The sequence below is a fragment of the Geotrypetes seraphini genome, chromosome 2 (genome assembly GCF_902459505.1).
Source record: "Geotrypetes seraphini chromosome 2, aGeoSer1.1, whole genome shotgun sequence".
In the NCBI taxonomy this organism is placed as follows: Eukaryota; Metazoa; Chordata; class Amphibia; order Gymnophiona; family Dermophiidae; genus Geotrypetes; species Geotrypetes seraphini.
The window spans coordinates 367757672-367782358 of NC_047085.1; the positions used below are offsets into that span (position 1 = coordinate 367757672).

The 24687-nt window shown below is 43.7% G+C and overlaps 1 protein-coding gene across 1 annotated transcript in view; it reads left to right on the forward strand.

Moving 5' to 3' along the window:
* The first annotated feature begins 7565 nt into the window (after positions 1 to 7565).
* The window catches only part of NPSR1 (neuropeptide S receptor 1), a 271780-nt gene continuing 254658 nt past the window's right edge, over positions 7566 to 24687 (forward strand). The window contains exon 1 of the mRNA XM_033932853.1: positions 7566 to 7712. Within this exon, the coding sequence (XP_033788744.1) occupies positions 7566 to 7712 (147 nt within the window). The remainder of the gene's footprint in view (positions 7713 to 24687) is intronic.

The following is a 24687-nucleotide window of genomic DNA, read 5'->3' on the forward strand; positions in this document are numbered from 1 at the left end:
GTTATTTATCCATCATCACAGCCTACTTCTCCTCCTTTTTCATTTGGTATCCCTTAGGGCTCCTTTTACTAAAGTGCGCTAGCGTTTTTAGCACACACATGAAATTACCGCACGCTATACCGCACAGTACGCTTCTAGAATAACGCTAGCTTAATGCTGGCATTAGGGTCTAGCGCATGTGGCAATTTAGCGCGCGCTATTCCAAGCAGGGCCGCCATCAGAAATTTCTGGGCCCCTTACTGAGCAATCCTATTGGGCCCCCCACGCACTCCTTCCCCCCCCCCGACCCCCTCCCTTCTTCCATGGGCCGAATACACACATACTTTTCTGCTAATGCTCCACCTAAGCCAGTCTCTTAAAATCTTCTCACGTCCATTGGGTGATTTGGCATAGAGGAGATATTCATAAAAAGAACGTCTGTCAAGATCTTTACTCATAGACTGTGCCATTTGCTTTAAATCATCTTCCATCATTAATCCAAATTGCACAATTCATTCTCTGTCTTTGTCCTGAATGACATCTGACCACATTGCTGGATCCTTCCAGTCAACAAATTTATGAGCAGGCGCGGAGAACGCATTTTTAAACAAATGTAGTTTATCCTTGTACTCCTTATGTAATTTTAATCATCTATGGATATGTTTGTATGTTTATTGTTCAAACGGTTTTATTTATTTCCCCAAATTTATTTTTGTTATACGCATTGAAAATATTTGATATTGCGTTTAAATCAAAATCTCAATAAACTTGAAACGAGTGCCCGTGAGATTGTGGGAGGGTTAAATACTCAAAACTTAGAAGAATAACAATTTACTTAAAGTTTTTGCTACACCAGCTTTCTGGCATCTTTACATACAGTGGCGTACGTAGCATATGTAACACCCGGGGCCCATCATTTTTTGGCACCCCCCCCCCCCCATCTGTAAGAAAAACATGATTTTTAGTAACAAACCACACGTCACACATGAGTACCTAGGAAAAGGCAGCATCTTACATATTGCAGTGAGCAGTACATCACTACACCCATTGTAAAACTAAACAAGCCAGACCAGCACAGATCAATCCTACACCGTCAATCCTAACAGAAAACCATGTCTTTTAAACAAACAGAACACAGAAAACACCTTCGCCTAGTATGGAATATGTCATCACAAACTAACCCCTCACCCTTTTACAAAACTGTAGTGTGGATTTTAGCCAAGGTGGTAACAGCTCTGACACTCATAGAATTCTGAGCATCAGAGCTGCTACCACCACGGCTGGCGCTAAAAAACGCTCCACAGTTTTGTAAAAGGGGGGATAAAATAGAAATACACAGTTTCAACACTCTAGCTCAGAGGTGCTCAACTTTTTGAGCTTGTGAGCTACTTTAAAATGACCAAGTCAAAATGATCTACCAACAATAAAATTAAAAAACACCAAGCACACTATACGCTGAGAAAATGTTAATTATCATTCCCTATTCTGGGTTTTTTTTCAAAGAGGTCAAGGGAGATGACTCTATGCATTGTCACCTCAGTAACAACCATACATAAAATAGACAAATATACCCCCCCATCCTTTTTACTAAACCACAATAGCAGTTTTTAGCGCAGGGAGCTGCGCTGAATGCCCAGCGCTGCTCTTAACGCTCATAGGCTCCCTGCGATAAAAACCACTATTGCGGTTTAGTAAAAGGGGACCATATTGTAAAATATAGACAGCAGATATAAATTTCAGAACTGTGCATAGTTAGTGATGGGATAGTTTTCATCTCTGGGAATTTACCCAGTTAACTATTAAGTTATTTGGGCAAATTCCTTTGAAAACTGTGATAATACTGCCTCCACTTTGCTAAATTTTAAAATAAAATCATTTTTTCCTATCTTTGGTGATTTTCATGAGTCTCTGTTGCACTTTCTTTCTTCTGACTGTGCATCCAATCTTTCTTCCCTTCTTTCAGCCTGTATGCTTCCTCTCCTCCACACCTCATTCCCTCCCCCCACCTTTTTCTTCCTCTCTTCATGCCCCCTTTCTTTTTTTTCTGTTTCTCTTCTTTTCCTTCTGTCTCCCTGCCTGCCCCCTTTCTTTCTTTCTACCTGCCGTTCCCCAAGCCACTGCCACTGCCGCTGCCATCGAGGAACAGGACCTACCAATGGATAACAGGCCACAAAGCCGACACCGACGCATGCTCTCCATGCTTCGGGCCGACCAGCATTCCTCTCTCCCCGACGTCAATTCTGCCATCGGAGAGGAAGTTCTCCGCCCAACCAGGCAGCGATTGGCTGGCCACGAACTTCCTCTCCGACTGCAGAATTGACGTCAGGGAGAGGAAGACTGATCGGCCCGATAGATCCCAAGGCAAAGTGAGTCCTGGGTGATCGACTCACTTTGCCTTGGCGAGCTACTGGCGCCCCTGCCTTAGAACACTGCCTAGGACCCTGGGGGAGCCCAGGACCCCTGTCAGCTCCGGGCCCCTGAATGCAGGACCGGTAGTACTGCCCTGATGGCGGCCCTGATTCCAAGCATTAAGACCCTAACGCACCTAGTAAAAGGAGCCCTCTAGTCTTATGTCATGAGTCGTTCCTCAGCCCTGGAAGTGAGCCATAGTCAAACCAATTATTAAGAATCCTTCTTTAGATCCATTGGACCCTGTGTATACTAGTATACACATGGAACAAACTTCTTATTGTTAAGATGGACTAAGCCATTATTAAGATGGACTTGGAAAAATCCACTGTTTATTTCTAGGATAATCAGCATAAAATCTGTTTTACTCTTCTGAGATCTTGCCAGGTACTTGTGTTCTGGATTGGCTATTGTTGGAAACAGGATATTGGACTTGATGGGCCTTCAGTCTGTTCCAGTATGGCAATGCTTATGTGCTTTTGTTCTTATGTTTGCAATTCTTAGGTGAAGTACACATGATGACAAGAGCTTGAACACTTTCATGTAAAGTGGGAGTAGATGAGTTTGGTGGGCAGAGTTTGAGTAGAGAATGTGCAAATTTACATACACGGAGTCCAATATTCATCCAGCGGCAGCCAGAAATTTGCTGAGCACCAGCAGCTTTATCCCTAAATATTTAATGTCAGGTCATGTCCTGGCATTGGCATTGAATATCTGGGTGACCTAGCATAATTGGTAGTGCATAAATGTAGGTGCACCAATGGAGACTTACTATAGTATTCTATGATGGCAAAAAATACACTAAAAGCAAATTATATAGGGGCAGCAAATCTCAAATAATCATCACAATGCCCAGCTATTCAAATCTTAAATTTAATATAAGAAAAATGTATAGGACCATCAAAAGATACTTTTTTGAATCAAACAGGACAATAATCCAATAATGATTATAATATTACTTGATCATCAATCCATTTTTATAAATTTTTTAACCTGTAAATTAATTGAATCCATCCAGTTTCATCATAAGTTATGCAAATATATTTTTATTTTATCATGAGCCAACTACCAACATGAATTCATATTTCATTTTCACTGTTGGGGTAACGAGTCTCCTAAGCCATACCTTCAAATTTACAACTTAAAAGTTGTTTGCTACCATCATATGCATGATGCTAATCTATTTTTACCCTACTCACGGTAAAGCCTGACTCTGAAGCAAATCCATTTTTACAGCATAAGGGTATGTAATTTAATCTATTTTTCCCCCAAATAACATTTATGTTATAATTTTTGTAGTATGTCACTGTCTACATCTCAGGGTTTTTTAAAATTATTTATTTATATTTGAACAAATTATCAAGAATAAACTTCTTGTACAAAATATTGATTAAGACATACAATAATAAAACAGTTAAGAAAAAGAAATATTAAAAGTAATTATTTACTTAATCAATGCTAAAGTCCTAAATATAGGATCCAAGATTCTAAATGAGTGTTGAAAAGAAAATAAAGTAAGGAACAAATGTCTAATTACAAGAAAAAAGGCAGTTAGCAGTTAGTGGTTACAAGAGCATTCTACTTATTAGTTATTGTTGTTATTGTCTCCCATTCAAGACGTTTCATGAAAGAAATCCGTTAACTGTGAAGGTTCGAAGAATATATAATTACAGGACTTATATTTAACAATACATTTGCACGGGTACGTAGCAAAAGATAGCACCCATTGCTGTTACTCCGGCTTAAGAAGCAAGAAATGTTTTCTACATTTCTGGGTTTCTTTTGTCACATCTGGAAACATCTGAACTTTCTGACTAAGAAATTCCTTGTGCCTGTTCTTAAAATATAATTTTAATATCCAATTCTTATCAGGTGACAGAACCACCGTAACGAGCAGGGTAGCTGATCAACATAAATCTTTATTGAAATTTCAACATGGTATAAGTCATCTGCACGCCCTGTTCTTGTTGTTGCAAAGGTTGTTGTTCCTCTTGCATTTTTGTTGGAAGATAATATATTTTTGAAAAAGGTTATTTTATTTGTATATCAGGTGGGAGGGTGGGGATAATATAATTGTACATTGAAGTCTGTAGGTTCCACTGTGCTTGTTTTTAAGTATCCATATTTGTGAATCATTTGTTGCACAATTGTAGTTGAAAAACTTAATAAAGAATTTGTAAAAAAAAAAAAAAAAGGAGGAAAAGTATCTTCAGGAATATTAAATACTTCAAGCTGAAAATGATGGTATTTTAGGAAAGTTCAGTAATCTAAGATTGTTTAAGCGATTATTGTTCTCCAAAATTTCCACCTTTCTTCTTAAATTCAAACTATCTCTAATTAACGTAGTTTGTACCTGGTTTACTTCTAAAACCTCTTTTTTCATTTTTATCCACTTTTATTTTTACAGCAATATTATCTTGTTTAAGTCCTTTTAGTTCCTCCTTTTGTTCATGGAATTTCTTCTCTAATTCGAGGTGACATTGTCTGTCCTAGAGTGATTACTAGATTCCATATAGAGTCAAGGGTAACATTATTGGGTTTGGTAATAGTAAATATACTTGCAGGCATTGAAAGGGGATAGATTCCGTACGAATGTAAGGAAGTTCTTCTTCACCCAGAGAATGATAGAAAACTGGAACGTTCTTCCGGAGTCTGTTGTAGGGGAAAACACCTTCCTGGGTTTCAAGACTAAGCTGGACAAGTTCCTGCTAAACTGGGACATAAACAAGTGAGGCTTGACTTATTGTAGAGCACTGGTCTTTGACCTGGGGGCCGCCACGTGAGCGGACTGCTGGGCAAGTTGGACCACTGGTCTGACCCAGCAGCGGAAATTCTTATGTTCATTCAAGTCAAGTCTCAAGTTTATTAGGTTTTTATATACCGCTTATGCAAATTATCTAAGCGGTTTCACAATCAGGTACTCAAGTATTTTCCCTATCTGTCCCGGTGGGCTCACAATCTATCTAACGTACCTGGGGCTACGGAGGACTGAGTGACTTGCCCTGGGTCACTAGGAGCCACATGGGGTTTGAACCCACAACCCCAGGGTGCTGAGGCTGTAGATCCAACCACTGCGCCACACACTCCTCCTCATTGAATCAGCTCCAACAGTCTTCGGGGTTCCTTCCTGGATATCTTGTTCCTCTGCTTACCCCACTGCTGCTTCCACCACAGGGACGATCTCCTCAAGCTCTTCGCCCAATTCAGCCTCCCAGGAGATAGAGTCTGCCTCTTCAGACTGACTGCCTTCCCGTGGCGAGCTAGCATGCTGCAGTTGTGAGGGTGGGGTCCTGGTGTCAGGGTTCAGCGTCGATTCCAGCCCAAGGAAACTTGCGACGGCATCACTCACTGCCTGCGATTCCAGCGGGCAATTCCCCGGCATTAATGGCTCTTGCCATAGGTACCTCAAGAAATCATCAATAGTAGCCTGAGGGGTGTCTCCAAGCGCCTCGAGGCTCCAGCAGTGCTTTTCTCTCTCCACTTCAGCATTAGGAAAGAATTCAGGTAAATACCAGCCAAATTTCTGAGAGCGTCTGCCTCACGCTCAGCGACATGCAGCCATCTTGGATCCGCCCTCAGTTTGTTTTATGACCTATTTTATATATTATTTACAATATATTTTATTTTTTATTGTTTTATGTGTTTAAATGTGATATCATTTTAATGTTTTTAATATGAAATTATTTTGTTTTTGTAATTATGATTTTGAAGTTATTATGTACTAACAACATTATGGTATCCTTTTACTAAGCTGTGGTAAGCATTATGAGGGGGTGCTGAAAAGATCTCAGCCCAACCAACCAACTTCCAAAATTCTGAGCATTATTTTGCCACGGTAGCTGAAAAGAGTGTTATCTTATTTCGTTAAGTGCCAATTTGCAAAAGCAAAATTCTATGTTTTGTGATTGTTTTAGATCGCTTGAACCATATCCATGTCATTCTCTTCTTGGTTGGGCTGGGAACTTTTCATCACCCCCTCGAAATGCATGCTTACCAATGGTTAAAAAGCTCTATTGCGGGGCATGCTCAGGCGCCCTGCGGCAGTTTTGTGATCAGCACTCATCCCATGCGCTAAAAATATTCTCTATTTTTATTTAGTACTGGGGCAGGTCAGGGCAGAGAGTAAGCATATTCTGTGCTAATTGGTTAGTGCAACTACATTGCCATGTTGCAGCCGCATAGTGCGTATTTGCGCAGGAGCCCTTAGCACCTACATAATAAGTGGCAATAGGGGTTCACATGTTATTGGGGAAATTAGCACACGGCCAGTAATAAAAAGAATTAGGCCACGTTACCTCGGTGCTAAAAGTGGCCTCAGTGCATGGGAAAGATCCGCGCCGAGCATAGCGGTGGCCACTTTTTAAAGCTGTTTAGTAAAAGGGTCCCTTTATTTGTTCTTACAGTTAGGTTTTTGCCTCTATACAGCCCATGGAGGGGCAAAACAAGGTGGTGCTGGGGAGCATTTTTAATTAGTGTTCTAATAAATGCTTGTTCTATCCACCGTGCCTGCTTCCATACTTTCTCTCCATTTGAAGCTAGCGGATTGCTTGCCTGTTCTTCTGTGATAAGTGCTACTATTATATCAATTTTAGAGTGATAATTTGTAGGTGTGGAATCTGTCTTTCTACAGCTACAGCAATCCTGAGGTTGAGGAATATTTTAAACTTCCTCAGCTTGTGAATTCTGAATGGCAATCCTTTTGACTTTTGTATTGCTCTTTGACTAATGCTGATTCTTTTCGATTCATCTTACACGGTCCACTGCCTGAGCTTATGGCAATCGCAACTGTATATTTTCCTCAGTGAAGGTAGTCGAGTGGATGGTTGCTAAGAATTTTTGCACATATGCCAGAACTGTCAGCATGAGCATATTACTATAGTAGCCAGTGTGATGCAGTCAGCCTCTCAAACGGTGGGCGACCAGATGAACTATAATTCTGCCTCTGCAAACTGCTATATGCTGTTCTACCTCTGTGGACAGCCAGAATTGTTCCAGCAGTGTGCAGCATGAACTCCAGTTTTGTTTTGATCGGGGAGCTCTGCTGAAGCCTGACACCTCTATTAGCCATTAGCAGAGCAGGAAAACTATATTCGCTGTGCTGTTCTATGGAAGAAAGACAGTCCCTGTTAACTCTTTATCACAGCAAAGGTTCTGGGAAGTTAGAAAGGAATCGAGAAATGCAAGTCGGTTTTATGGAAGCCAGCAATGGTTTGAATGGAATCACAGAAAGACCATATTTTATACCTGCAACTTGCACAGACACAGTCTCTGTCACAGAAGTGGAAAAGGAAGAAGACGAGGAATCCTTTTATTATTCGTTTAAGGTACTGTTGTGGTACAGTTTTCTAGTGCTTGAATCTTTCAGCTTTTTTTTTTTTTTAATACCGGGGAGGTTATAGAATGATAAACAAATAAATGCTGTCAGATCCTGCTTGACACTTTCCTAGCAGTTGTTTATAAATTATCACATGTAATTATGCAAATGCACAGTAGTTTTTACAGTGGACAAACACTCATTCAGTCCTGTATAGAGCATGCTCATTTTGCTCATTAGGACTTTTTAAAAATTACCTTTATTTCTTTACCTTTGCCCTTCTGTTTATTCTTTTGTTTTTTTTTGCTATGATTTCATATTTGAAAAATCCCCTTTTATTGAGGCTTCTTGAATGAATACTAAAGAGTGACTTAAATAATTATTTTGTTTGAAAGTGTTATAAGGATTTGTTCATTTTTAAATGTATATGCCGTCTATATCTAGACAGTTTCCATATAAAACATACCATAACAAAATCAAATATGACAAAAAGTGAGTCTTCATGACATTTTCTTGCCTACTTCATATGTTAGCAATGTGTATGTATTTTTGCACCGCTTAGGTTTAAAGCGGATATTAAGCGTTCTAAATAAATAAAAGTATTTTATTATAATTCAGTCACTGCCACGGGAACATAATACCAAGCTGTAAAATGAAATAAAACTCAATGGAACCAACATGGACAAATCTTGGCTTCGTTGAGAAAAAAAGCTTTGTTTTAAAAGAAATATTTTAAAAAACATTTGGCCATATTTTACCTTTTTTTTTCAGGTCAAATTAGACATATTTAAAAGTTTATCGAGAACTTTATCCCAATTTTAAAGAAGTCATGCTTTGTTTCTCAAGCGATGTCTACAATCTAACGTGCTGCCTCTATGCAACACTTTCCTTATACAGAAAGCACTGATGAAAAGTGGACGTATATTTTAGAAGGTCGAGCTGCCCAGTGGGAATCATATTGTCAGAAGGTTTCACTGCTGATCAGTGTAAGAGTTGTGATTATAGATACTGAGTGTTAGCCACATGCTGAAACAAAGACCCTTACAATTACTCAGATCCTAAAGTATGGCATGATGTCGAATCCTACTTATTTGGGGCTATGAGCTCCAGAAATCAATGTAAAGAGTTCTGGTTTAGTGAATCTAAAAATAATATTGATAAACAGCAGGATGAACACTTCTTGAAAAGAAGACGCTTTGCTGAATGTACTCGCAGTACTTAAAAAAAAAAAATCAATTTGTTACAATTAAACCCATGTTACTGCAAACATATTCTTGATGTTTGAATGTCATTAAATATACCATGCTCCAGACATGTAAATAGTGATTTTAGAATGCTTCTACCTACTAGGGATTGGCAAGTTAGAAACTTTTTTTCATGTCATTCCCCCATGTATGTTTTGAAAATTTTTATTTTGGGTTTTCTTGGCCATTTTTGTCATTATAGGAGCAATGTCATTAATGCGTCCTATTTCCAAATAGTGCACATTCTTTGCAAAGAGTGTGCACTGTTATTGACTAATGGAAAAACAAAAAGACTAACGGAAAAACAAAAAGAACCCCACAAAATGTGTGTGTGTATGCGGGGGGGGGGGGGGGGGGGGTTCTGTTTGTTTCTTAATGACATGCAACAACATGAGATGTGGCATTGAGATTTCCCATGTTGTTGCCAACAGCTAATCCCTATTACTTGCATAGATAGATCCAGGCACAGTTTTGAAGGGGCATTATATGGGCAAGGTTTGAGCAGGTCTGAGAATGCATTCCTGATTTTTCAACAGTGATACATGATTGTTTTACAACATCTAGACCAGTGATTCTTAGCCTTTTTTGAGTCACGGCCCCCTTTAAGAATCTGATGAAAGCTATGGACCCACTTCCCCACAAATACTCACATAAACACAACTTTGCATGCAATGAATATAATGTACTTTATTTATCAAGATTTGATTGTCTCATACATATATGACATACACAAGTATTATTAAAGTTAAAGTAAACAATAAAAAATGCCCCACTCCTTTTTTATGCAAAAAGCAATGGCCATTCATTATAATTATGAAATGCAATCCTCTTGTGTCAAATTAAAACCGCTTCTACTAACTACTACTACGTTACTCTCTCGTTATCTGTGAGAAAAATCAACAGTACCGGGCTGTATAGTGAATATAAATGTTTAATTTTTATCTGACCCTCATGAAAACCCTCATAGAAATCCCCCCTGAAACCCATCCATGGACCCCCTAGGAGTCCACGGACCCCAGGTTAAGACCCCTGATCTAGACATTGTTTGTTTACACCTGCTTGCAAGGTCACACACACATGTGAGCTAATCCTCCACTTGGGTCTATAGTTTGCAGGACTGATTTCAAAGTGTAATTGTGCATACTGCTCAGGTTTTTAATTTAATTTCAATAATTTTTATTGGGTATTTTAAAGAATAAATCATACATATGCAAATACAATATAATATAATATAGATTCACTAGCATTTAAGCCCGTTACATTAACGGCTGCTAATAATAGATGTGTAGACTTTTAGCACAATGGAGCGTCTGAGGTGTTTTTCTTTCATTCTTTTTTTTCTTTCTCTCTCCCTGCCCCTGTCTGTCTGTATTTCTTTCTGTCTCTCTCCCTGTCCCCTGTCTGTCTGCCTTTCTGTCTTTCTTTTTTCTGTCTCTCTCCCTGCTCCCTGTCTGTCTCTCTCCCTGACCCCTGTCTGTCTGTACTTTCTTTCTTCTGTCTCCTCTCCCTGCCCCCTGTCTGTCCTATCCTTCAGCCCCTTTCTATCACATGCCCCCTTTTAGCCCCCAGCTTCAGTCCCAGTCTGTTCTCTCACATGTCCCCTTTTGTAGCCCCCTTCTCCCACCTCCTCCATTTTTTCATTTCCAGCTCCCTTCTTTCACATATTCCCTTTTTTATATCCCCCAACCCTAACCCCCTTCTTATAATTGCTTTTTCCTGCCCTCAGTTATAGCCCCAGTCTCCTTATCACACCTGTCTTCCTTTTCAGTCCCCAAATCCAGAGCCAGACCCTTTCTCTCACAACTCACTTTTGTAGTCCCAAGTTCCAGCCCTGTCTCCAAACTGTCGTCTTCTAACAGCACCTACACCAGGTACTCTTTTCCCAAGAAACCTCTCTTTAAAGTACTCTTCATCCCAATGTCCCATTTTTTTCCCTTACCCAGCATCACACCCCATCTTTCTTTTTCTTCCCCCCTTATTCAGAATCACCCAATCTCTCTACTCCCCATTCAACATTACATCTTATCTCCCTTTCTCTTCTTCCCCATCCAGCATTCTGCTCTCTCTCTCTTCCAAACAGTTCAGCATAGCACCATTGCCCCGTCTTTCTCTCTTCCCCATCCAGCATCTCTCCTTCTTCTTCTCTATCTAGCATCAAACTATTTATCTTCCTGCACCATACCCAGCATTGCTCTGTCTCCCTCATTTTCATTCTCCCCAATTTATCTCTCTTCCTCCATCCAGCATCACTCTCTCTCTCTCTCTCTCTTCCTCCCCATTCTGCATCACCCTAATGTCTATCGTCCTGTTCCCCACCCAGCAATGTTCTGTCTCCCTTTTATCCCCCAATCTATCTCTATTCCCTTATCTAACATCACTCCATCTCTCATCTCATCCATCATCATCTGCTATTCCGGTCCAGCATCACTCTAAAATCACTTTTCCCCATCCAGCATCTTTCCATCGTCTTTTCTCTCTCTGCTATCCCATCAAGCATGCTGCTGTCTCTCTTCCCCTCCATCATGAATCACCCCATCTTTCTCTATATATTTCTTCCCTTATCTATCACCAACTCATTTCTCAATCCCTTGTATCCCTTCTTCCTCATCCAACATGGCTCTCCCTAAACTAACTAAACTAAACTAAACCTTAAGTTTATATACCGCATCATCTCCACAAAAGGTGAGCTCGACACGGGTTTACAGGAATTAATATAGAAAGGAACTCCAATGGAAAGGAGAAGGGCTTAGTAAAAGAAAGAAAGAGGGGACTTAGTATAATGGAGAGGGAGGGAGTAGTTACATTTTAGCGAAAAGCCCAGTTTTCAAATGTTTTCGGAAGCGTTGGAGGGAGGTTCGAACTTCCGAAGAAGGGCAGTGAAGCTGTTCCACAGCTCGGTGATCCTGAAGAGGAGGGATGTCCCAAGTTTTCCTGTATGGGAATATTGCCTTTTAAAGAGGGAAGGATAATTTGAATTTTTGAGTGGATCTGGTGGAGGTAGGGTTTGAGGAGAGCCAAGATAGAGGAAAGAGGGGAGGAAGGATGCCGAGTAGAGATTTGAAGGCTAGACAGGCACATTTGTGTGTAACCCTGAGGATAACTGGGAGCCAGTGAAGCTTAGACAAAAGCGGGGAGACATGGTCGAATTTGCTCTTAGCGAAGATTAGTTTAGCCGCGGTGTTCTGAATCCGCTGAAGTCTGTGAAGACTTTTCTTTGTTAGGCTTAAGTAGATGGAGTTGCAGTAATCCAGTCTGGATAGAATAATAGATTGAACAAGGACAGCAACGTGTTGTTGGTGGAAGCAGGATCTTACTTCCTTAACATGTGAAGATTGAAAAAGCATTTTTGTACTAAGGAGTTTAGGTGATCATTGAAGGACAGTGTAGAGTCAATGATGATTCCCAGAACTTTGCTTGAGTGCTCAAGCTGCAGTTTGGTGCTAGAGGATAGTGGGATGAGGGTGGGTAGCTGATCTAATTTTGGGCCGAGCCAGAGTAGTTTTGTTTTGGTCTCGTATAGTTTCATTTGAACGGTGAGCGCCCAGGATTGGAGATTCGTTATACAAGAAGAGATGTTATCAGAGAGTTTCGTGAGGTTAGAATCGGTCTCGAGGAGGACAAGGATGTCGTCTGCGTAGGTGTAAAGTGTCTCCAAGGGGGATAGTTGGAGGAGTTTCAGGGAGGACATATAAACATTGAAAAGAATCGGGGATAGAGGTGGAGGATGAGGTGCTTTGGTGCATTTACCACAGAAGAATCGCTACCACAGCATTGTAAAAGAGGCCTTCAATGGCCAGACAAGAAAGGTAGAAAAAATAATTTTTACGTTTAGGGTAAAATAATGCAGAAGCCATGCTAGTCTACATTAAAGTTAATAAATAGAAATAAAATTGGGCTTCTAGAAGTGCTCCTGATTGGCCATCAAGCTCCAGCTCTTTCTCCCAGATTGGTAGATGTGCAGAGCTCTCCCAGTAGCGAGCCTTGGCGTGAGACCTCCCCTCAAGAATCTCATTGGCTCAAGCCTGCCACCACTCACTATGGCTGTGCAGAGGAGGGTAGGAGAGATTGGGTAGTATAACTGTGCAGCTCTGGATCCAGACTACCCTGCATTAAACTGCTTCAGTCCAGCAGGTACCAACATTACATAAGTAATGGAGGAGAAGAGAATTGCTACACTGGGCATATTCTTTCTGTTCATCAAATTCTGCTTTAAATCTACTTCTTTGAGATAACATTTTGTTGATATTCTAACCCCACCCAACTGGGGAGAGGGAGGGAGAAGGGGTATTGGTTTTATGCCTGTTCTGGCAGACGTCTGACTGTTTTTAATTTTCTGTAAAACTCAATTAAAACTAAAATCAAAACTGTCAGAAGTAATTGCAAAGGGTGTTCCACATGGGGATGGAGAGGATTCCTCACAGGGACAGGTGGGGATGGAGGCGATTCTGGCAAGGACGGGCAGGATTCTGGTGGGAATGGGTGGGAATGGATGGAATTTCTGTCCCCGCACAACTCTCTAATTTGAACCCTGGTTTCGCTGGCTCTCAGCCCACTGCTCTAACCATTATGTACAACTAATACAGATAAGTATTCCAAACATGTTTGGTAACTCAACAATTAACTAAAGAGCAACTCGGTGGCCGTTTGTAACCTACTAAAAACATTGATAGGAAAATCATTTTATGGTTGCCAGCAGTGGGTGCACGCCCTATGGGTGTGCACAGCCGGCAGGGTCTGGAACCTCCTGGGACCTGCACTTCAGCGCGGCTGCCAGTTCACCCCCGTGGCCAAGATAAAGGCTAAGAAGCCAGCAGGGGCGGTGAAAGCGTCCTTTAAAAAACACCATCCCGATCTGGCTCTATCCCACCCCCTTTGTGACATCACCGGACAGCATTCTCAGCCATTGGTCAACCTTGTCTGGGCGCTGCCACCCCAGGAGCCAGAACGCTAATCGCTTTGGGCTGTGAAGAGAACAAAAGCGATCAGCGTTCTGGTGCCTGGGGTGGCAGCGCCCAGGCAAGGTCGACCAATGGCTGAGAACACTGCCCGGTGGCGTCACAAAGGGGACGGGATAAAGCCAGACCGGGAGGGTGTTCCTTAAAGGGTGCTTTCCCGCTCCCGCTGGCTTCTTAGCCTTTTTCTAGCTCCGGATTTTCTGCTGTGTTTTATAGAAGCTTATATTGAAGAGAAGAACTGTAGCAGTGGTGTACCAAAGGCAGAGCGGGGGTGGGGGAGGGGGGGGTCAAAAAAAATGATGGGCCGGGGAGGCGTCAAAATGATGGGCCCCGGGTGTCACATACCCTAGGTACGCCACTGGTTGCCAGTAACCACAGGATTTCTGTTACAATGCTGCTGATCACATGTCTAACTGGAAGATGCTGTACTGGGATGCTATGTGTTAAAAGTACCTACATATATTTTCAGAATGCTGCAAATATTGTTTTGTTTATCATGCTCTATTAATTTTGGTACTTTATTTAGATTTTTTTTTTTTTAGCACATAATTCCCCAGAATGTGTTCAAGGTGTATAATACCATCAGTAACAGAGAAGGGCGTTTTTGATATGACGTCCAAATTTGAGTTTGGACATTTTACGGAAGACCTATAAAAATCCAGTAGTGAGTATGACCAATTTTGAAGAAGAAAATATCTACCTTTTTGTTTCGAAAATGGTCATTTCTCAGATGTGCTTACTTTGGTGCTTCTATCTATTTGAACCATTTTCAAAATATAAACACGAAGAAAAGAAAAAATGCCATCGGGATGTATGAGGGGGCCAGCATTTTTAGTAGACTGGCCAAACCAACATCTCAGGAGACTTTAGGGGGCACCTCAGTGAACTTCACAATAAAATGGTCAAGGGTACACATCTACCATAACCCCTTTACAGTATATTGTGAGCCCTCCAAAACCTACTGAACCCAGCTGTACACCACAGTACCTTATGCCTGCAGGTACTGTGGGATTAGGGTGGGCTTTGGAAGGCTCACATATTTCATCATAAGTAATAGTTAGAGTGGGATATGGGCCTGAGTCTCCATCTCAGTGGTTGACTACACTGCCCAGTAGGCAACTCCAGGAACCTACTACTTCTACTTATCATTTCTATAACGCTACCAGGCATACACAGCGCTTTACTGCTGCTGTACTAGGACTGGCCATAACATCTGAAGCTATCATACAGGCAAGTACATACTGTTTCATTCACATCTTTGGGGGGTAAGGGGAGGTCAGTGACCACTAGGTGAGTGAGGAGATCATGTCTTAATCCCTCCATTGGCCATATGGTCAGTTTGTGCACCCTTTTGGCATTTATTTATTGTTAAAACCGGTCTAGCCCCAGTCGTCCAAACTGTGCCCTGGACATTTTCTAAAATGTTCGGTTATTGCCGAAAAACATCTAAAACATAAGCCTACCCTGGTCTTGCCCAAACCAGACCTCCAACACACCCCTTGAGATTCCGACACAATGCGGACAACCCACCATAGAAATCCATCTACAAAATGGGTTTTGAAAATAGCGAATTTGAAGGGTTTTGGCAAGAAAAATGACCATCTGCCCTTTTATGCCACATTTTGGATGTTTTTCTTTTTGGAAAATAAGCCCCAGAGCTACTAGGTAGGGGAGAAGTAGTTGTGTTCAAGAGTGCCCTCACTCTTTACTGCTACCACAGGGCTAAATAAATCACCACCCCAGGATTTTAAATTGGCCCACCAGCCCTCTCTTACTCCACCCTAGTCCTGCCCCCATTTTAGCTTCCCCAAACATCTGAGTCACCAACCACCTATGAAGAGTAGAACATAATTTTTCTTTTTGTTGACAATTCTAGTACCAGTACAATACTTATAGCGCTCATATATCTTATTAAGTTCAATGCAGATAACAATTCTAAGATAACTTAGGTCCTCTTTCACTAAGGTGCGCTAACCGATTAGCGCACGCTAAATCCTAACATGTGCATGTTAGTCTAAGGACGCGTTAGCGTTTAACATGCGCTAATCGGTTAGTGCACCTTAGTAAAAGAGGGGGTAAGTCACATGTAGGGAAAATATACAATGTAACTTTGGGTCGTTCAGACCACCCCAGAACCAACAGCTGGGTCCCGATGTGTTCTGAAGTTCTGCACACTGATCTTAAAAACTAGACAATCCATAAGACACATACAAACCATTGGTGCACAGAAACAAATCTCTTTTTCTCACCCTTTATTATTATTCTCATACACACATAACATAGCATCATATTTCTATACCGCATTGTCAATAAGTTCAATGCAGTTTACAAAAATTACATAATCTACAAAAAAAAAAGGGCCATAGATGACTACTCAGACAAGTACTTAGGGAAAAGATAGGACTTCAATTGTTTCCTAAAGTGTTCATAAGATTGCAGAGAACCGACTTTTGATCCGTACTGCTTTGGGAGATGCCATTGAGGTTACCCTTGATGAAGAACACGAAACGGGGCACTGTAGGGCAATCAGCTGGCACCCCGCATGATATAACAAACAGCAGTTTGCAGATAAGTTCCTGTTTTTCAATCATTTTATTAAGAGTTTAAAATTTACCAGGCTTTATATTTCTCAGGAGCTTTTTCACCAACGTCATTTAAAAGCATTGTTGAATTATTGATTTATTTATTTCAATCCTATTTAAATTTAATTCCCCACACTATACAGACTCCAGGGTTTTGGGCAATTGATAACAATTTCTGCATTCACATATAGTCTAAAGAGAAAAAGAAAAAAAGTAGTTAAAAAAAAACGAAAAAACTTTTGCACTATGAATTACAGATTTTTAGATTAGTCCATAGAGTGTTTTAAAATGATGTGAGTGGATAATATCTGCAAAGCACGTTGGTGCATTTGGTGGTGGTGAACCCTGGTGAACTCAGATAAAACCTTCCACACGAGTTCCCACTTACTGATGTAACACTCTGTTTATAATTTCTAACCAAACATTTGGTATAAGGGGCTCAGTTAGCCTGAAACCCTTCAGGTGCCTGAAGAATAGAGAGCAGGTCTGTTTTTTGGAGTTTCAAGTCATTTTGACCCCTCTCATTTAGAGTAAGGCTCTTATTTCTTATGACATCACTTCCTGGACCCATGCATGTAGGAGTTGGGGGAGGAGAAGAGGTTGGGGGAGGGTTGCCACCACCCCAGGCACCTCTCACTCTCGCTACGCCACTGCCCCTAATAATCTCATGTCAGGTAATAAAGCACAGTTACTTACCGTAACAGGTGTTATCCAGGGACAGCAGGCAGATATTCTTAACGTATGGGTGACGTCACCGACGGAGCCCCGGTACGGACCTTTTTAACTAGAAAGTTCTAGTTGGCCGCACCGCGCATGCGCGAGTGCCTTCCCGCCCGACGGAGGAGTGCGTGGTCTCCAGTTAGGATAAGCCAGCTAAGAAGCCAACCCGGGGAGGTGGGTGGGTCGTAAGAATATCTGCCTGCTGTCCCTGGATAACACCTGTTACGGTAAGTAACTGTGCTTTATCCCAGGACAAGCAGGCAGCATATTCTTAACGTATGGGTGACCTCTAAGCTAACAGAGAGGGAGGAGGGATGGTTGGCCATTAGGAAAATAAATTTTGTAACACAGATTGACCAAAGTGCCCATCCCGTCTGGAGAAGGCATCCAGACAGTAGTGAGTAGTGAACGTGTGAACTGAAGACCAAGTGGCCGCCTTGCAGATTTCCTCAATAGGCGTGGAACGGAGGAAAGCCACAGAAGCAGCCATAGCCCTGACTTTATGGGCCGTGACAGCACCTTCCAGCGACAGGCCGGCCCGAGCATAACAGAACGCAATACAGGCAGCAAGCCAATTGGACAGCGTTCGTTTAGATACAGGGTGACCCAGACGGTTAGGATCGAAGGTCAGAAAAAGTTGAGGAGAGGAGCGGTGAGCCCTGGTACGGTCAAGGTAGTACGCCAGGGCACGCTTACAATCCAGCGTGTGAAGAGCCTGTTCCCCAGGATGAGAATGGGGTTTTGGGAAGAAGATCGGTAGCACGATGGACTGGTTGAGGTGAAAGGCTGAAACCACCTTAGGAAGGAATTTAGGATGGGTACGCAGAACCACCTTGTCATGGTGAAAAACAGTGAACGGTGGATCGGCGACCAGTGCATGTAGCTCACTAACCCTCCTGGCAGAGGTGATGGCAATGAGGAAAAGCACCTTCCATGTGAGAAGTTTGAGCGAGGTAGTAGCAAGAAGCACCTTCCATGTGAGAAGTTTGAGCGAGGTAGTAGCAAGAGGCTCAAAGGGGGGTTTCATGAGGGCTGACAAAACCACATTGAGGTCCCAGACGACCGGGGGAGGCTGAAGAGGTGGTTTGATATTGAAGAGGCCTCTCATGAACCGGGAAACCAGAGGATGAGCCGTGAGGGGTTTTCCAAGAATAGGCTCGTGAAAAGCAGTGATGGCACTGAGATGGACTCTGATCGAGGTAGACTTGAGGCCAGCGTTAGACAGAGAGAGCAAATAGTCCAGTACAGTTTCCACCGCCAATGAGGTGGGATTGTGATGATGCAGGAGGCACCAAGAGGAGAACCGGGTCCATTTCTGATGGTAACATTGGAGTGTGGAGGGTTTCCTGGAGGCATCCAAAATGCGACGGACAGGCTGAGACAGGTTTTCTGGAGAGGTCAGCCGAGAGAAACCAAGCTGTCAGGTGGAGGGAAGACAGATTGGGATGTAGGCAGAGACTGATGTTGCTGCGTAAGCAGAGAAGGAAATACAGGAAGAGGAATGGGCTCCCTGGAGCTGAGTTGAAGTAGGAGGAGAACCAGTGTTGCCTGGGCCACCGAGGGGCGATGAGAATCATGGTGGCTCTGTCCTTGCGGAGTTTGAACAGGGTCCGCAACATCAGAGGAAGTGGAGGGAAGGCATAGAGGAACCGATCCGTCCATGTCGAGAAGGAATGCATCCGGGGCCAGACGATGTGGAGAGAAGAGTCTGGAGCAGAACTGGGGCAGCTGATGGTTGTGAGGAGCTGCAAAGAGGTCCACCTGCGGAGTGCCCCAACGAGTTAAGATGGGTTGGAGAGTGGGAGGATCCAGGGTCCACTCGTGAGGTTGAAGGATTGCGGCTGTAGCTGGTCGGCCAGGGAGTTCTGTTCGCCCTGGATATAGACCGCTTTGAGATAAAGGTTGTGGGCTGTGGCCCAGGACCAAATTCGGAGGGCCTCCTGACAAGGAGACGAGATCCCGTGCCGCCTTGCTTGTTGATGTAGTACATGGCGACCTGATTGTCCGTGCACAGGAGAAGAACCTGAGGATAGAGAAGGTGCTGGAAGGCCTTGAGAGCATAAAACATGGCTCTGTAGTTCCAGGAAATTGATGTGATGTTGACGCTCCTGAGGGGTCCAGAGTCCCCTGGGTGCGTAAATCCCCTATGTGAGCTCACCATGCATAGGGGGAGGCATCTGTGGTGATGATCATGGAATGAGGGGGCGGATGAAAAAGGAGGCCCCTGGAAAGATTTGAGGAGTTCAACCACCCATTGAAGAGATCGCTGAAGAGACGATGTCACTGAGATGGATGAGAAATGAGGATCCCTGTCTGTGACCATTGGTGGCGAGGGGGTCCATTGTGGTATCCTCAGATGGAGTCGCGCCAGAGGAACTACAGGACTGTCGAGGCCATGTGACCAGAAGAGATCATCATCTGGCGCAGCAGGGATGGATTGGTTGGAGAGGCACCTGTCGACGAGGTTAAAGCAGTTGTCGGTGCGGTCGGCCGGAAGGAACGCTCTCATGAGGTTGGTATCGAGGAGTGCTCCGATGAACTGATGGCGCTGCGTGGGAAGCAGATGCGACCTTGGGATATAATTGATCTCGAACCCCAAGAGATGGAGGAAAGAGATGGTGTGGTGCGTTGATTGCAGCACAAGTGGAGAGGTGTTTGCTTTCACCAACCAATCGTCCAAGTAGGGGAACACTGTAGGTTGATGGACCTGAGACAGGCCGCTACCACATCAGGCACTAGTGTGAACACCCTGGGTGATGATGCGAGACCAAAGGGTAGCACTTTGTACTGATAGTGGTGATTCAGTATCTGGAATCGGAGGTAGCGACGTGAAGCCTGATGGATTGGGATGTGAGTGTAGGCCTCCTTGAGGTCCAGGGAACATAGCCGTCGTGTTGAGACAGAAGAGGATAAAGTGTGGTAAGGGAGAGCATCCTGAACTTTTCCTTGACCAAACACTTGTTGAGGTTCCTGAGGTCGAGGATAGGACGAAGATCCCCTGTTTTCTTGGGTACCAAGAAGTAGCGGAGTAAAACCCTGACCTCTTTGTCTGGTGGAACTTCTTCGATGGCATTGAGAAGGAGGAGGATTGGACCTCCCTGAGAGAGGAGTGGGAGTTTGGGAGGAGTGAGAAGCAGACTCTACGGGAGGATGGTCTGCAGGAAGAGTCTGGAACCTTAGTGAGTATCCGTGACGGATGATGTTTAGAACCCACAGGTCTGATGTGATGGCCTCCCAGCGTCGTTAGAAAGATGGTGAGGCGGCCCCCGATAGGTTGAGGCAGAGGCAGCGAGGGTTGGAGACTGGCTATGCCCTGGAGAAAGGAGTCAAAAGGGCTGAGGAGGCTTTAGTTTGAGGGAGAGGCTTGGCTGTCTGGTGAGATTGCGAGCGAGCCTGAGTGTGTTGTTGTTGTTGTTGGCAGAGGCCGACGAGACTGCTGTTGAGGAGGATTAAGTGGCCTAGCAGAAAAACGACGTTGGTAAGAGGACTGAGGTCTGTATGGTCGTGTTGGCGGAGTCTTCTTTTTAGGCTTAATGAGGGTGTCCCATCTCGTCTCATGAGCCGAAAGTTTTTGTGTCGTGGTATCCAGAGACTCCCCAAAAAGTTCATCACCAAGACAGGGCGCGTTGGCAAGGCGGGTCCTGGTGGTTCACATCAAGGTCAGATTACCCTCAGCCAGGCAAGGCGTCGCATGGCCACTGCCAGAGCAGAGGCTCGGGAGGAGAGCTCGAAGGAGTCATAGATCGAGCGTACCATGAATTTCCTAAGCTGAAGAAGGGTGGAAATTTGTTGCTGAAATAATGGAACCTTGCGTTCAGGGATATACTTTTGCAGAGCAGAAAGTTGTTGTACCAGATATTTCATGTAAAAAGAAAAATGAAATGAGTAATTGTTGGCTCTGCTAGCCAGCATGGCATTCTGGTACAGGCGCTTTCCAAATTTGTCCATTGTTTTACCCTCTCTGCCAGGAGGGGTGGAGGCATAGACACTGGAACCATGAGATTTTTTGAGAGTGGATTCTACCAGGAGGCTCTCATGTGGCAACTGGGGTTTATCAAATCCTGGGATAGGGATGACCCGGTATAAACTGTCCAGTTTCTTAGGGGCACCTGGAACAGTAAGGGGATTCTCCAAATTTTTATAAAACGTCTCCCGTTAGAATATCATGGACGGGGAGTTTGAGAAATTCCTTGGGGGGTTGATCGAAGTCCAAGGCTTCTAGAAAGGCCTGGGACTTCTTGGAGTCGGACCTCAAGTGGGATGGAGAGAGCCCCAGACATCTCCCGAAGGAATTTCGTAAATGAGGACTGCTCAGGTTTGAGGTGGATTCAGCCATGGAGGGTTCCTCATCAGTGGAAAGAGGCATCCTCCTCGGTACCGAGTGGGGATTGCTCCCATAAGCCAGGGTCCCTGATGGCCGGCTCTAGCATGGCGGGTTTTTAGAAAGGGACTTGCCAGATCTCATGGATACGGTGCCGGGAGATGAAGGACCGGTGCCGATCTCTGTCCCGGGAGGAGTGGTGCCGATCCCGGTCCCGAGACGATTTGATGTCGATCCGGGGGCCGGGAGGGGTCCTCCGCCGCCGCAGGTCTGGAGTGTAGGCTGTGCCGATAAGACCGGCATCGAAGTGTTCATCGGTACCGAGGGGGTGGCCACTGGCGTAGTGGTGCGATGCTCGGGCCGGACCGGTACCGGAAGGAGTGGTGCCAGCAGGGTTGGAAGCAGTTCCTGAAGCTGGTGCTGTAGGTGTTCCTGCAGTTTGGTCTGGAGGATGGCCGAGATACGGTCCTCCAATGGGGGCACCGGTACCGTTTTACTTTTCTTCGGTACCATAGGTGCCGCTCTACGCTCCGGTGATGAGGAGGCCGATGAAGAGGCACTCACCGTTATCGGAGCGGAGCGCTTACGGGACTTGCGGGACGTCGGAAGGACCGGTGTCACCGCCGTGGCAGGAGGGCGCTCGAGGGAAGTGGAAGGCTTCTTAGCCGGCTTACCTGGCGCTATCGACCCCGCAGAAGGATCAGGTGGTGTCGATGTTGACGGTGCCGATTTCGGCGGTGCCGTCGACGTCGGGGTCGGATCCATAGCAGAACCGGTGCCGAAGAGGAGATTCTGCTGGATTTGTCTATTTTTAAGTGTGCGGTTTTTGGAGAGTCGCGCAGCGGGTGCAGGTGTCAGCCCGATGTTCCGGACCCAAGCACTGTAGGCACCAGTTGTGTGGGTCCGAAAGGGAAATCGGGCGTGCACACCGCTGGCACTTCTTTAAAACCCGGCTGGGGGGGCATGAAGGGGAATACGGCCTCCGCGAAATCAAAGCCGGAGGCTTGTATGATGGCAACAGGCCCCGCCGGGGGCCGGTTGAAAAATAAAGGAAAAAAGAAAGTTTTTTTTTTTTTTTTTTTACCAATTGGAAAGAAAAGAGAAAACCCGAAGGAAAAAAAGTAGAAAAAATCAGAAATAACGCGAGCGGGAAGGCAAAAAAGGAGTGTTCAACAGCCGTTGAAACCACATGCGTCTTCTTCGCTCCGCGGAAACGAAGAAACTGGAGACCACGCACTCCTCCGTCGGGCGGGAAGGCACTCGCGCATGCGCGGTGCGGCCAACTAGAACTTTCTAGTTAAAAAGGTCCGTACCGGGGCTCCGTCGGTGACGTCACCCATACGTTAAGAATATGCTGCCTGCTTGTCCTGGGATAAACTTTATGCTGCATGTGTTCATCTTTTTTATCTCTTTCATGTATCCTGACCATTTGGGATATTTGGTTTTCCCTCATGTCCCTAACAATCCTAACTTGTCATCTTAATTGGTGGTATAATAAATTTTGGGCAGAGGAATAACTCCTAAGTTGCCATAGCATCTCCTATATTTCCCAGGTGCCTTAACTGCCCTTCTCTTGACCCTGCTATGTGGGATCCCTTATCGGCTCAGAAACTAGAATTCTCACAGAAAGAAAATCAAGTTCATTTTGAAGGCAGAAGAAAAACAAGAGGTCTAAATCAGTGGTTCCCAACCCTGTCCTGGAGGACCACCAGGCCAATCTGGTTTTCAGGCTAGCCCTAAAGAATATGCATGGAGCAGATTTGCATGCCTGCCACTTCCATTATATGCAAATCTTTCTCATGCATATTCATTAGGGCTAGCCTGAAAACCAGATTGGCCTGGTGGTCCTCCAGGACAGGGTTGGGAACCACTGGTCTAAATAATTAGGAAAGAGCTGTGAATTCTAAGGGGCCTACCAGGATGTCAATTTAGATTTGTTGTAGCTTTTTATCTTTAGAGAAACAAAAGTAAGAGCCATGTATGAGAGGCAAAAGTGTAATTGATTTTTGGCTAGTGCATCTTTTTATGATCCTGGTGTCCCCTGGAAGAACTTCTTAACAAAGAAGATAAACCAGAAGTACAGAATCAAAGAGACAGAATGATTTGAACCCATAAACAATAGCATCTAGGCCCAAACAAGAGGACTCATGCAATTATTTATTATCAGCAGAGAAAGAGAGGGTTCACAAGAAAAGAATGCAGGGCCAATGGCAAATGCCAGATTTACAGAGTGGACAACATAAAAAGGAAAAAAATAGAAGTCAAAAATACATATGAATCTTATAGAGTGCTTGCATTGGCCCATATAAATCTAAGATATTCTATGTTACACATAAAACAGTGTCAGATTATAAAAAACAGAAAAATCATAGACCCAAGATTAGAAAAGAGAAAGAATTGCTATGTACCAGGCAGAAGTAAGAATAGTAGTCTGAAGTAATTGCTCATTATTAGTAAAGTCTGAGAATCACAGAAAATAAAAGGTGGGAATGCAGCTTGTTAGCATTCCTGGATAAATTCAGTTTCTGTCTTCTGTTCAGCACTGTGGGCTCCTTTTACTAAGGTACGCTAGCGTTTTTAGAACACACACAAGATTAGTGTGCGCTATAGTGCACGCTAGCCGAAAAATTATCACCTGCTTAAAAGGAGGCGGTAACGGCTAGCACACGCCCTAAGGCACCTTTTCAAAAGGAGCCCTGGGTGCAGATGTTTCAAAACAATCCTTGTTATGAAGGTGACAAGAATAGGTGTACAATAAAGCTCTAGCAATTTTTTGTTTGATCTTTGGTGTTTTTTGTAACCAACATGGTTTCCATATCAAGGGTATTTATTTAACATATTGGGCTACTGTTCTTTACCCCCACAAAAAATAGATTTGTCTTTATTTCTAATGGTTTACGCACTACACTCTTTACTTAATTTTTTTGAAGAATGCTTTTATTTCCTTATTATCATTGTGTTTTATCCATGGGTGTGTAATCCAGTGATGTTTTGATTCATTTTTTATTATCTATTATTTGATCTTAAAGTTTGCATCATTGATGTCTGATGTATATATAAATTGTCACATATTTGTACTCTTTTTATCTTTGTCCTTTTTTAGGCTATTTCCACTGATAATATTATTATTAACTTACGGCCTCTTTTACAAAGCCGCGCTAGC